Source organism: Pristis pectinata, chromosome 43, assembly GCF_009764475.1.
Source record: "Pristis pectinata isolate sPriPec2 chromosome 43, sPriPec2.1.pri, whole genome shotgun sequence".
Lineage (NCBI taxonomy): Eukaryota > Metazoa > Chordata > Chondrichthyes > Rhinopristiformes > Pristidae > Pristis > Pristis pectinata.
In genome coordinates, this window is record NC_067446.1 from 1,561,155 (window position 1) to 1,575,274 (window position 14,120).

The 14,120-nt window shown below is 51.0% G+C and overlaps 1 protein-coding gene across 11 annotated transcripts in view; it reads right to left on the bottom strand.

The window, feature by feature from the left end:
- huwe1 (HECT, UBA and WWE domain containing E3 ubiquitin protein ligase 1) overlaps positions 1-14,120 on the bottom strand; it is a 275,712-nt gene that overhangs the window by 11,024 nt on the left and 250,568 nt on the right. For all 11 annotated transcript variants that reach the window (XM_052009021.1, XM_052009019.1, XM_052009022.1 and 8 more), the window contains 6 exons: positions 12,474-12,570; positions 7,180-7,338; positions 6,812-7,057; positions 5,948-6,065; positions 3,822-3,962; positions 1,129-1,416 (listed from right to left, as the gene is read on the bottom strand). In XM_052009021.1, the coding sequence (XP_051864981.1) occupies positions 1,129-1,416; positions 3,822-3,962; positions 5,948-6,065; positions 6,812-7,057; positions 7,180-7,338; positions 12,474-12,570 (1,049 nt within the window). The remainder of the gene's footprint in view (positions 1-1,128; positions 1,417-3,821; positions 3,963-5,947; positions 6,066-6,811; positions 7,058-7,179; positions 7,339-12,473; positions 12,571-14,120) is intronic.

The following is a 14,120-nucleotide window of genomic DNA, read 5'->3' on the forward strand; positions in this document are numbered from 1 at the left end:
CTAGGAAGGACGTGATTGAGCTGGAGAGGGTGCAGAAAAGATTGACAGGAATGTTACCGGGACTGGAGGGCTCGAGTTGTGAGGGGAGGCTGGGACTGTTCTGCCTGGAGTGAAGGAGGCCGAGGGGTGACATTATGGAGGTTTATAAAATCAGGAGGGGCATAGATAGGATATATAGTCACAGCCTTTCTCCCCAGGGCAGGGGAGTCTAAACCTAGAGGGCACATATTTAAGGTGAGAGGGGAAAGATTTAAAGGGGACCTGAGGGGCAATTTTTTTTTAGAAACAGAGGGCGGTGGGTGTGTGGAACAAGCTGCCAGAGGAAGTGGTAGAGGAGGTACGATTATGTTTAAAAGGTACTTGGACAGGTACATGCAAAGGGAAAGGTTTAGAGGGATATGGGCCAAACGCGGGCAAATGGGACTAGCTTAGATGGGAATCTTGGTTGGCATGGACCAGTTGGGCCAAAGGGTCTGTTCCTGGAGTGTCAGAGGCTGAGGGGAGACCTGATAGAGGTCTTTAAAATTATGAGAGGCATAGATAGGGTAGACAGTCAGAATCTTCTCCCTGGGGTAGAAATGTCAAACACTGGAGGACATGCTTTTAAGGCTGTTGGGGGGGGGGGGGGGGGGGGGAAGGTGGGGGAGTAGTTTAAGGGTGATGTGAGGGGTGTTTTTGTTTACACACAGAGTGGTAGGTGCTTGGAATGGGTTACCAGGGGTGGCAGTTTGATGGAGTTTAGGAGGCTTTTAGACAGACACATGAATATGAAGGGAAGGGAGGGATATGGATGATACACAGGAGGACATTTAGTATAAATTGGCAGCAACATTGTGGGCCAAATGGCCTGTCCTGTGCTGTCCTGTTCTCTGCTCTGTGGAGCACTTCACTGTGGGAGCTGCCCTCTTTTGGCAGCTGCCTGACAGATAAGGGACAAAAGATCTTAAGGTCACTGGCATGGAGGCCAGGGAACTCCTTTCTGTAGCAGGGCCCAAATTCTGTCTCCCAACCCGCCCAGCTACCCGTTTGCAGGATCCTGCTGTGCACTCAATGGCCGCTGCGTTTTCAATCACCCGACGTGCCGGGAAGCCCCGCGGGGCAAGAGAGAAAGCACCAAGCGCTCGGTACCTGACCGATTTGCCCAGGATGTGTTTGTAGAAGGACCGGGTGAAGTAGCACTCCAGCAGGCGGTTGTCATAGACCGCCTTGGCCACGATGCGCCCTACGAACTTGAAGTAGCTGAGGTGGTTGGGGTTGCAGTGCGATGACGGGTTGATGGTGTAGGTGACCCGGTCGCCCGGCGACGTGCGGAACAGGGCATACATGGGGTTGAACATCTCCCGGGAGATGATCATGTACCACTCGCGGAGCAGGCCACCCGCATCCTGCCCTTCCTCGCCTTCGAACACAATGTACCTGCAAAGGCAAAAAGCAGCCGCTGCTTAGTGTCGGGGGGGCTGCTTCCATCCAAACACACCTCCCTTCTGCCTGCCCTGGACGGCCACTGGCTTCGCGACTGCCTCAGCCCCTTCCCGACTAACACCAAGTGCTGGTCAGCACTGTGAGAAGCCCTTCAGATAACCCGGTTAAGGGTTAGCTTAACCATTAACCAATTGAGCTAACCGACTGTGACTGTACACCTTTATTGGTATTGGTTTCTTCTTGTCACTTGTACCGAGGTCCAGTGAAGAACTTGTCTTGCATACCGATCACACAGGTGAATTCATTACACAGTGCAGTTACATTGGGTTAGTACAGAGCGCATTGATGTAGTACAAGTAAAAACAATAACAGTACAGAGTAAAGTGTCACAGCTACAGAGAAAGTGCGGGGCAATAAGGTGCAAGGTCACTTAGAGTACTTTATACTCTGTACTCCTGCCCAACAGACACTGGGGAAGATGGTGGGTGGGGTCGGGTCTCCTATCCAGTTTGTAGTCACGGGCATAAAGGCCAAGAACATTTGATTTTTTTCAGGAGTAGCACATTACCTGAGCAGTAAATCGATGCCATCCATTGGAAGCCAGGAGGCACTCAATGAATGAGGTGAAGGGGCATTGGAAAGAAATGCACAGAGGCAGAGAGACTGAACGAATACAAGGGTGGACCTCTGGGTCTGACAAAGGCGAGTTACCTCCCTGACACGAGGTGACTCTCGCTGCGGGAAGGGAAGCTCAACATTCCGTGTCACCGGAAATCACAGCGGCTTGCGTATCGCCTGAGTAAATGGACGTGTCCAGTGCACTGGTCCCCACCACTTCCCTCCCTCCCGCACACACAGGACCCCTGCCTCCCTCGCATGCGCGCGCGCACACACACACACACACACAAACAGAGGACCACCCCTGCGCGCGCACAGACACACGCACACACAGGACCACCACTCCCCCTGCCCCCCACAAAGTTCCCATCATCCTCCCTGGCACACAAGCCCACAGCCCTCCTAACACACTGAGTAGACCGAAGGGTTTTGATCTCACACCTCTCTGATCTCCAACCCTCCCACATCAACCTCTCCCTTCCCTCCTCTGCCTTGGACCGGGGACACTTGTGCCCAGCTGCTGAATTTCTGTGGTGCTCTCGGCTCTGTTCTGCTGTCTGATTAGTGCCAGGGCAAAGCTGGAATCGAGGGATGCAGATATCGATGGCGACTGTGGAAATCTCCGACTGCAATGGTTAACGGTGGCATCAATGGCGCTAAACAGTTGGGGAAGCTGTGTGCAGGATTGGACGTTAATCTTAAGCTCAGATCCTCTCTCCTGCAAAGGGTGAGGAGCAGGAAACAATGCACAGAAAATGAACTGTGGATGCTGAACATCAGGAATGAGGGCAGATGTATCACGGCTTGGTACGGCAACTGCTCTGCCCGACACCACAAGAAACTGCAGAGAGTTGTGGACACAGCCCAGTCTATCATGAAAACCAGCCCCCTCCCTCCCCCTGACTCCGCCTACACTTCCCAGTGCCTCGGGAAAGCAAGGACCCCTACCGCCCTGGACGTTCTCTCTTCTCCCGTCGGGCAGAAGATACAAAAGCCTGAGAACATGTACCACTGGGCTCAAAGACAGCTTCTGTCCCACTGTTACAAGACTCTTGAACGACCTCTTGAATAATACAGATGAACTCTTGATCTCTCAATTTACCTTAAGGCCCTTGCACCTCATTGACTACCTGCACTGCACTCTCTCTCTAACTGCAAAACTATATTCTGCATTCTGGTATCGTTTTTCCTTTTATACTACCTTGATGTACTTATGGTTTGGAATGATCTGTATGGAAGGCATGCAAAACAAAGCTTCTCAGTGCACCTCAGTTCATGGGACAATAATAAACCAATTACCAACACTCAACTGGTCAGGCAGCATCTATGGAGAGAGAAACAGTGCCAGTGCTTCTCATCGTTGAGTTTTCATCACAACCACCAGTGAGGAAATGGTCTCCACGCAGTGGCACGGAGCCTCTCCGGTTCCAAAACGTTGACCGTTTCTTTCTTCACAGATGCCGCCTGACCTGCTGAGCATTTCCAGAATTTTGTTGGCATTTCAGGGGAAGTTACTGCCCAGGCCGACACTTGCCTCTCAGCTTCTGAGACTGTCCAGTATTTAACCGCAGCGTTATTTCTGGGAGACTCTGATGCAAAGTGACCATTGGATTTCCCACAACACTGGCCACACTACCCTGCCAGCCTCACAGAGCTTTGAGGCACATTGATAGTCAATGGAAAATGGAGTTAGTCTTTTATCCCCCTCGAGTCTGCCAATTTTCATGTCCTACAGTACAGAAGAGGGCAGGGTCTGGGAGGTAAGCACAATGCATTCTTACAGCCGGTTCTTCATCTCCTCCGGGGACTTCCTGTGGAGTTCCCGGTACGAATCCTCGAAGACGTGGTCCCTCCTCACGTGCACCGCTAAGTCCTCCTTGCGGATCCCCTCGTCCAGACGCTCCAGCTCCTGACGGAAGTACCTGGCCAGAGGAGAAAGGGGAGGTGGATCAGAGACAGGGCAACAATTTGCCGTGGTGAGGAGAGGTCCTGGGGGGTGGGGAGATCTCCCACCCATGGATCCATCCTGTGCGTGGAGTAATATTTCACTCACTTGAGGAATTTCAGGGAAGATGTAAGATGGGGAATTGGACACACAACACAGAACAGTACTAGAACAGGCCCTTTGGTCCACCCTGTCTGCACCAAACTCAATTCCAAATTAAAATAAATCCCTTCTGCCTGCACATGATCCACATCGTTCCATTCCCTGCATATTCACGTGCCTACCTAACAGCCTCTTAAACACCACCATCGTATCTACCTCCACCCTCCACCACCACGCCTGGCAGCCCGTTCCAGGCACCTACAACTCTGTGCAAAACAAAACTGCCCTGTACATCTCCTTTAAACTTCTCCCCCTCACCTTAAAACTATGCCCTCTAGTATTTGGCATTTCGACCCTGGAGAAAAGGACTCTGACTTTCTACCCTGTCTATGCCTCTTACAACTTTATAAACCTCTCTCAGGTCTCCCCTCAGTCTCCGCTGCTCCAGAGAAAACAACCCGTTTGTCCAACCTCTCCTAATACTCATATCCTCTAATCCAGGCAGCATCCTGGTAAACCTCTCTTGCACCCTTTCCAAATCATCCACATCCTTCCCGTAGATCCAAATGCAGCTTAACCAAGGTTTTATACAGCTGCAACACAACTTCTTGACTCCTGTACTCAATGCCCCAACCAATGAAGGCAAGCATGCCGTACGCCTTCGTTACCACCCTGTCTACTTGCATGGCCACAACCCTCTTTACTTACAACCCCGATGGATTCAGAACACTTTTACCAGCTCAGGTTCTTCCAACAGCACAAGTGAAATGGACAGAGTAGCTGTCAAACACCAAGGCCTTGTGGAAAAAGAAGCAAGGTGCTGCGGATGTTGGAAATCCAAAGGGAAAACTGGGAACACCGAAACACCGGGGATACAGAGTTTGTGCCCGAAGATAAGATTTCTGTATTAGTCACATGTACATCGAAACACACAGTGAAATGCATCTTTTGTGTACAAGTGTCGCCACGCTTCTGGCGCCAACAGAGCACGCCCACAACTGCCTAACCCGAACGTCTTTGGAATGTGGGAGGAAACCGGAGAACCCGGAAGAAACCCACGCAGACACGGGGAGGACGTACAAACCCCTGACAGACAGCGGCAGGAATTGAACCCAGGTCGCTGGTACTGTAAAGTGTTACGCTTCCCGCTACACTACCATGCCTGCCCAAGCTCCAAGCAGTTCTGACGGAAGATCATCGCCCTGGAACGTTGATGGAGGAAGCTGCCTGTATTTTAAGGACGATCAGTTTTTCACTCTGCTGCTCTGGAGCCAGGGTTCTTGCCTGCACTGGATGGGGTTTGATGGGCCACTGGAAGTATACAAGCTGCTGGGAAGTTGACGGGAAACGGCACACCAGTGCAACGTCACTCCTGCAGAAAATTCAGTGGCTTCTACAGTTCCACCACATCTGGTTTCTCCCCCTCAGACTACCAGGACTTCACTCAAGGGAGTGGCATGAAGCAGCAGCCATTCCCCTCTCTGCACTTTATCCAGATTAACTATTTCTCAGCTTTCCTTACGACACACTAATTGGATTAGTATAGATGGACACTTGATGCACGGCACAGACATGGGTTGAAGAACCTGTTTCTGTGCTAGGTGACCCTATAGGATGCCTTTTGGCCCATCAAGTCTCTGCTAGCTCTCAGGGCAATCTTGTTCCCGTCCAGTGCTGGATGGGAAGACCAAGGGACCCACAATAGCTGCTCAGCCAGGATATCCAGCAATCCCCAGATCTCTGGAATGTCGGTTATAGTGCTGGGAACGTTTCGGCAGAAACAAAAATAAGTGAGCAGTTATGATTATAACCGGCAACCGAAAGAATTTGCAAACTAGGTTCAGTGATTCAGAGACGTACTTGCGTTTGACGTCGAAGTCAAGAATCCGAATGTAGTCCACGAGAACGGCGAAGGGTCCATCTGCCAGGTGTGTGGTGGACTGCCGCAGGATCTGGTTCAGCACAGTTCGATGGGTTTCTGCAAAAAGAAACACCAAGAAAAATACAACTTAAATAGATGAATTGGTTGGCAGCTTAAATACAGAGTGAAGCTCCCTCTACACTGTCCCATCACACAATCCTGGGGTCAGACACAGGGTGAAGCTCCCTCTTCACTGTCCCATCACACACTCCCGGGGTCAGACACAGGGTGAAGCTCCCTCTTCACTGTCCCATCACACATTCCCAGGGTCAGACGCAGAGTGAAGCTCCCTCTACACCGTCCCTTCACACAATCCTGGGGTCGGACACAGAGTGAAGCTCCCTCTGCACTGTCCCATCACACACTCCTGGGGTCAGACACAGGGTGAAGCTCCCTCTGCACTGTCCCATCACACACTCCCGGGGTCAGACATGGAGTGAAGCTCCCTCTACACACTCCCAGGGTCAGACGCAGAGTGAAGTTCTCTCTACATCGTCCCATCACACACTCCCGGGGTCAGACACAGAGTGAATCTCCCTCTGCACTGTCCCATCACACACTCCCGGGCTCAGACACAGAGTGAATCTCCCTCTGCACTGTCCCATCACACACTCCCGGGCTCAGACACAGGATGAAGCTCCCTTTACACCGTCCCGTCACACATTACCAGGGCAGCTGCAACAAACAGTTCTAGTTCCGCATCCTCTCAACGTTGCAGAAAGGACTATCGTAATTCTGAAGCACTGCTCCAAACATCAAACACTTCAAATAAAGTCACGCAGCCAGCGACTTCTGACACTTACCTGCAAAGCGCAGGAACTTCTGAGTGTCTGGAGGCAGGTTGGAGGATATGTGCATGGACGAAGGCTCCCGGGAGAAGAACGGGTCGAGGGAGGAAGGCGTAGCTGGGGTGACGGGGGCAGGCGAGAGGGGCGGCGCCTCGTCCTTGATGTGGGCCAGCTGGCTCTCCCTTGTGTCACGCACGGGGGGCTTGCTCTCCCTCTCGGTCGCGTGGACGAGGAAAAAGGCCTCGACGGCGGGCTGTAACACTGCGCGGGGAGGGGAAAAAGCAAAAGGAAGGTCGTTCCAGAACTGGAAGAGCAACACGGATTTACCAACCCCACCCACTCTCAGACCGCCACCTTCCCCACCCACCCGAACACCGGCTCACCCAAGACGGCGTGCTGGTCGTGCGACTCTTCCAGCTCCTTCAGGCACTCCCCCAGCATGTCCCACAGCTCGTCCAGGCTCAGCTGCTCGCTCAGCAGGGGCAACTCCGGCAGCTTCTCCTCTTCCTCCTTCTTCTCGCCTGCCTGGCCCGCCTCAGAACCTGCCGCAGGGACAAACAAGGAAGGGACTTCTCGTCAGACGTTGCCGTGCCAGGGAGGAGGAACCTCGAGGTCCCCTGGGCCAACCAACTCTCGCTGCTTTGACCCATCAGGCTCTTGAACGGGCCTGCACGACCCCAACCCTACCTCAGCAATGGATCTACTGACCACCTCAAGTCATAGAGCAAAACAGCACGGATACAGGCCCTTCGGCCCAACCAGTCCATGCCGACCACGGTGCCCACCCAGCTAGTCCCAATTTCCTGCGTTTGGCCCATATCTCTGTAAGCCCCCGCCCCTCCATGTACCTATCCAAGTGTTTCTTAAATGATACTGTTGTACTTGCCTCACCCACTTCCTCTGGCAGCTCGTTCCAACTACTCACCACCCTCTGTGTGGAAAAGTTGCCCCTCTGGTCCCTTTTAAATCTTTCCCCTCTCACCCTAAACCTTCCCCCACCAAGTTTTGGACTCCCCTACCCTGGGGAAAAGACTGTTACCGTCCACCTTATCCATGCTTCTCATAATTTTAAACATATCTAAATGGTCACCCCTCATTCTCCTACCTTCCAAGGAATAAAGACCTCACCTGGCCAACCTCTCCCTGTAACTCAGGCCCTCTAGTCCTGGCAACACCCTCCTAAATCTTTCCTGCACTCGTTGCAGTTTAAGCACATCTTTCCTATAACAGGGCGACCAAAACTGTACACAGTACTCCAAGTGCGGCCTCACCAATGACTTATACAACTGCAACATAACTTCCCAACTCCTGTACTCAGTGCCCTGACTGAAGGCCAGCGCGCCAAATGCCCTTTGCATCATCCTGTCGACCTGTGACGCAGCTTTCAACAAACTAAGTACTTATTCTTGCACCATCGTGGACATGTCACTGTTTTGCACTAATGTCTTGCTTTTCTCTCCCCACTTTGTGGTATAATTTTATGTTCAATTTGTGTACAGTTTATGTTCTGTGTGTTGTCTATACCTCTGTGCCTGTGATGTTGCTGCAAATTTTTCATTGTACCTGTACCTCACTGTACTTGTGCACATGACAAACTTAACTTGAATCATCTTTTTCCCAGGGTTGGGGAATCAAGAACTAGAGGGCACAGGTTTAAGGTGAGAGATTTAATAGGAACTTGAGGGGCAACTTTTACACCCAGAGGGTGGTCCATCAATGGAACGAGCTGCCAGTGGAAGTGGTCAAGGCAGGTACATTCACAACATTTAAAAGACCCTTGGACAGGTACGTGGACAGGAAAGGTTCAGTGGGATATGGGCCAAATGGGATGAGCTGAGATGGGAATCTTGGTCAGCATGGACCAGTTAGACCAAAAGGCCTGCTTCCGTGTTGTACAACTCTATCAGCGAGACACAGACCTTCACGAAGACTTTCCAACTATCTCCTGATCACGTTCGCCAGATTTACAGAGACGCACAGCACGGAAACAGACCCTTCAAGCTCACCAGATCTGCACCAACCACGAACCACCCACGCGGTCACAGGGAGAACGTGCAAACTCCACACACAGACAGTGCCAGAGGTCGGGATCGAACCCGGGTCTCCAGTGCTGTGAGGCAGCAGCTCTACCCGCTGTGCCAATGTCATTGTCAAGTTCCTGACCCACTACTCCCCCACATTTGGCAGCACAGTGACGCAGCAGCTAAAGCTGTCGTCTCATGTCCAGAGACCCGGGTTCTATCCTGACCTCTGGTGCTGTCTGTGCGTGGAGTTTGCCCGTTCTCTGTGACACATGGGTTTCCCCCGGGTGCTCCGGTTCCCTCCCACATCTCAACAATGTGCGGGGTCAGTGGGTTAATCGGCTGCTGTAAATTGTCCCCCCAGTGTGTGGGTGAGTGATGGAATTGGATTATTGTTACATGTCCCAAGGTACAGTGAAAAACTTGTCTGGCATACTGTTCATACAGATCAATTCATTACACAGTGCATCGAGGTAGTACAAGATAAAACAGTAACAGAATGCAGAATGAAGTGTTACAGTTACAGAAAAAGTGTAGTGCAGGTGGACAATAAGGTGCGAAGCCATAACGAGGTAGATTGTGAGGTCAAGAGTCCATCTGATCGTACTAGGGGACCATTCAATAGTCTTATAACAGCAGGATAGAAGCTGTCCTTGAGCCTGGTGGTACGTGCTTTCAGACTTTTATATCTTCTGCCTGATGGGAGGGGGGAGAATATCTGGAATGGGAAGGGTCTCTGATTATGCTGGCTGCTTTACCCAGGCAGCGATGAGTGTAGACAGAGTCCATGGACAGGAGGCTGGTTTCCGTCATGTGCTGGGCTGTGTTCACAACTCTCTGTAGTTTCTTGCGGTCTCGGGCAGAGCAGTTGCTGTACCAAGCCGTGATGCACCCGGATACGATGCTTTCTATGGTGCATCGATAAAAATCGGTGAGGGTCCACAGGGACGTGCCTCCTGAGAAAGTAGAGGTGCTGGTGAGCTTTCTTGGCCGTGGCGTCTACATGGTTGGACCACGACAGGCCATTGGTGATGTTCTCTCCTAGGAACTTGAATCTGGGGGAAGTTGATGAGGATGTGGGGAGAATGGGATTAGTGCAGGGTTGGGGTGAATTGATGGTTGGCAATGGACCGTTTCTGTGTTGCATGACTGAATAACAATGTCAACAGTTGACCAGAAAGTGAATGGAAAGAGTGCAGAGGAGATTCACCAGGACGCTGCCTGAACTGGAGGACTTTAGTTCTGGGGAGAGGTTTACACGGAGCGGTTGATATCTGGAACAGGCTACCAGAGGTGGTGGAGGAGTAGATACAATTAGTTCCAACAATTACCTCCAACAAGCTTCTAGAGATGCACTGTTGAAAGTATCCTGACTGGTTGCATCGTGGGCTGGTACGGCAATTCGGATGCGCAGGAATGCAAGAAACCTCAGAGAATTGTGGACTCTGCCCAATACATCACGGGCACATCCCTCCCCATCACCGGGAGTATCTACAGGAGGTGCTGCCTCAAGAAGGCAACGTCCGTCGTCAAAGATCCCCCACCATCCGGGCCGTGCCATCTTCTCGCAGCTCCCATCGGGCAGGAGGTACAGAAGCCTGAAGTTCCCACACCACCAGGTTCAGGAACAGCCACTTCCCTTCAACCATTCAGTTCTTGAACCAACCGGCACAACCCTAATCGCCACTACAGTTTAGCAACACTGTGCTCACTTGGGACTAAAATGGACTTTGTTTTTTTTTGTTCTAAGTGTGTTTAATTTATTTTATTTAAATTAAGTTTAATTTATGTTTTTCTGGTGAGTGCTGCTTATCTGATGCTCTGTGCCTGTGATGCTGCTGCAAGTAAGTTTTTCATTGCATCTGTGCACACGTGGCTTTGTGCATCTGACAGTAAACTCGACTTTGACAGTTACTATGTTTAAGAGGCATTTGGACAGATGCTTAAGTGGGCAAGGCACAGAACGACAAGGTCCTAAAGCAGGGAAATAGGATTAGTGTTGTAGGACAGAGGGACCCTGGAGTACAGGTGCATAGTTCCCTTACAGTGGAGTCACAGGTGGACAGAGCAGTGAAGGTTTCTGGCCTGCTGGTCTTCATCAGTCAGGGCACTGAGTATGGAAGCTGGGAGGTTCTACTGCGGCTGTACAAGAAGTTGGTGAGGCTGCACCTGTATTGTGTACAGTTCTGGTCACCCTGTAATGGGAAGGATGTGATTAAACTGGAAAGAGTACAAAAAAGATTTTCGAGAATGATGCCAGGACTCGAGGGACTGAATTACAGGGAGAGGTTAGACTGGCAGGGCCTTTACTCCTTGGAGTGTAGGAAACTGAGAGATGATCTCATAGAGGTGTACAAAATTATAAGGGGCACAGATTGGGGGAGAAAAAGATGGCTCACCCTGAGTAGTGGAATCGAAAACTAAAGGACATAGTTTTAAGGTTAGAGGTGAAAGGTTTATCAAGGATCTGAGGCACAACTTTCTTAAAAAAAAATACATAGACAGAGCGGGTGTTCGATATACGGAACCAGCTGCCAGAGGGAGTGGTTGCGGCAGGTACATTAGGTACATTTAAGAAGTACGTGGGCAGGTACATGGATGACAAGCGTTTAGAGGGATATGGGCCAAGTGCTGGGAAATGGGATTGGCATGGACACGTATGGGCCAAAGGGCCTTTTTCTGTGCTGTACAACTCCATAATTATCACTTCTCTTCCCTACACTGGATATGCCAATCTTAAGCCCATAATTTTTACTTTGAGAGCCAACCCGTGAAAAAGGACTCCTGGAGTGGGGAGCAGGGAATGAAAAACATCAACCCCACCACACCCCCCCACCATCTTCCCATCTTCTCTCCCTGTGTCTGCAAAACCAAGCTTCAGTGCCCTGTCCCAGTCCTGATGAAGGGTCTTGACCGGAAATGTCGCCTGTCCATTTCCCTCCATAGGTGCTGCCTGACCCGCTGAGTTCCTCCAGCTCCTTGCCGTGTTGCTCCAGATTTGCAGTCTCCTGTGACTCCATTCAGCTCCCGATTGCTAGCTCCACTGTGAGAAGCTCCCCTGCCCACCCCCCTCACCCCACAGGAAACACTCGCAGACGTCACCACAGAAAGCATCCTACCCAGATGCATCACGGCTTGGTACGGCAACTGCTCTGCCTGGGACCGCCTGAAACTGCAGAGAGTTGTGGACACAGCTCAGCGCATCACGAAACCAGCCTCCCCTCCATGGACTCTGTCTACACTTCTCGCTGCCTCAGTAAGACAACCAGCATAATCAGACCCCACCCACCCCGGACATCCTCTCTTCTCCCCCCTCCCAGAGGAAACAAAAGCCAGAAAGCACGTACCCACCAGGCTTAAGGACAGCTTCTATCCCGCTGTTATAGGACTATTGAACGGTTCCGTAATATAATCAGGTAGACTCTTGACCTTACAATCTATCTTGTTATGACCTTGCACCTTGTTGTCTGCCTGCACTGCACCTTCTCAGTAGCTGTGACACTTTATTCTGCATTCTGTTATTGTTTTACCTTGTCCTACCTCAATGCACTTTGTAATGAATTGATCTGTACGATCGGTATGCAAGACAAGATTTTTCATTGTACAAGTGACAATAATAAACCAATTCCAATTCCCGCCCTCTGCGGCACACCTACCCAATGACAGCGACTCCTGAGCAGCTGGCGACGGCTGATCCACGTCCATGGGCGACTCGTCCCTTCGCGAGGCTCCCTCTGCCGGGTTTGACTCGGACTTTTAGAAGGACAGAGAGAGAAAAAAAAGAGTAAATAATTGAACTGATAACCAAGCGAGAGCAGAAAGGATTCAATGACCCACAAGAGTTGCCAGCTTGATCCCAGCTGAGGTGTTGGTTGACTTGGGGAGGGAAATCAGGGAGGGTTACAACTAAGTCTGAAGTGGTCACTCTGATCTGCTTGGGATCTTCTGAACTTTCCATCATTTCAACTGTTACTCTCAACACGAGGGTTTAATTGGCACTCCTCTTCATCTTCCATCCAGCCCCCCCCCCACCCCCCCACCTCCCTGCAGATCTACAACCGAAAAGGTCGGCATCGGCGAAGCCTCCGCGACACCAGTCCTCCTGCTCCCTTTCTCTAAGCACAGCCCTGAGCCCTTGCCTCCATTCCTCAGTGCAAGGTTAAATCAAACGCAGTTGCCTTTGAGACCTCGGGCTGCTCCAATGAAGACTCACTGTAAGTACTGCTGCAATGTAGAAAGTAGGGCAACCAATTTCCATTGCAAGCCCTCGCGCAATGAGACGGTAAGGATCAGAGATAAATATCAGTCGGGATGCTGGCGAGAGTGCCCCAGCCTTTTGAAGCAGCCTTTTGAATTCTGCCACCCCGGAGGCGTGATTACATGGCTGCGTGCGTCCACTTCACTCTTTCTATTCACAATTTTCACGCCTTTATCGTTTTCCTCAAGCAGGATGGGATGCGAAGCATGGAAAAGCAAAAGCTCTGGAACTTTGTCAGGGCTCCAGCCTGCTGCTGAACAAGGTTCAATATTCGAGCCTGGGGTCGCCTGAGGTACCCCGGAGTTTCAAGTCACTGCACCCGAGAACAAAACACACCGACCCAGGTATCGTCAGGGATGCCTGCCACCCTGACCATTCCCTTCTCTGTCTTCCACCTTCTGGGAAGCTTGACAGCCCGGAAGACCAGGCTCGAGGACAGCTTCTTCCCCGCTGCTCTCAGACTCCTGAGCTAACCACCTCTTTCCCGTCCCCTTCCCAGTGGGTGCTGCCACGTTCTCAGACTTTTAACTCTTGACCACTTTGCACTAAAATGGACTTGTTTTTTTTTGTTCTAACTGTGTTCCTTCTTGTAAAAATTGGGTCTAATTTATGTTTAATTTAGGTTTTTCTTGTGAATGCTGCTTTTATGATGCTCTGTGCCTGTGGCGCTGCTGCAATTAAGTCTTCCATTGCACCCACGCGTATACGGACTTGTACACATGTCAACGAACTCGACTTTTTCAGTCTCTCTTGGTTATTCCATTATTGTCACTTCAACATTTCTCTACACCATTCTGTTTTGTGCTTGTCGTTGTATTTACTACAATGTACGCTGCTTACTCTGTGGGCTTCACACAAGCAAGGAATTTCACTGCACCCTGGTGGACGTGACAATAAGCTAATCTGACCTGGGCGTGACTCCTGGTGTAAAATGCAAACCCAGTGGAACATAGAACACTACAGCACAGTACAGGCCCTTCAGCCCACAATGTTGTGCCGACATTTTATCCTGCTCTAAGATCTATGTAACCCTTCCCTCCCACAT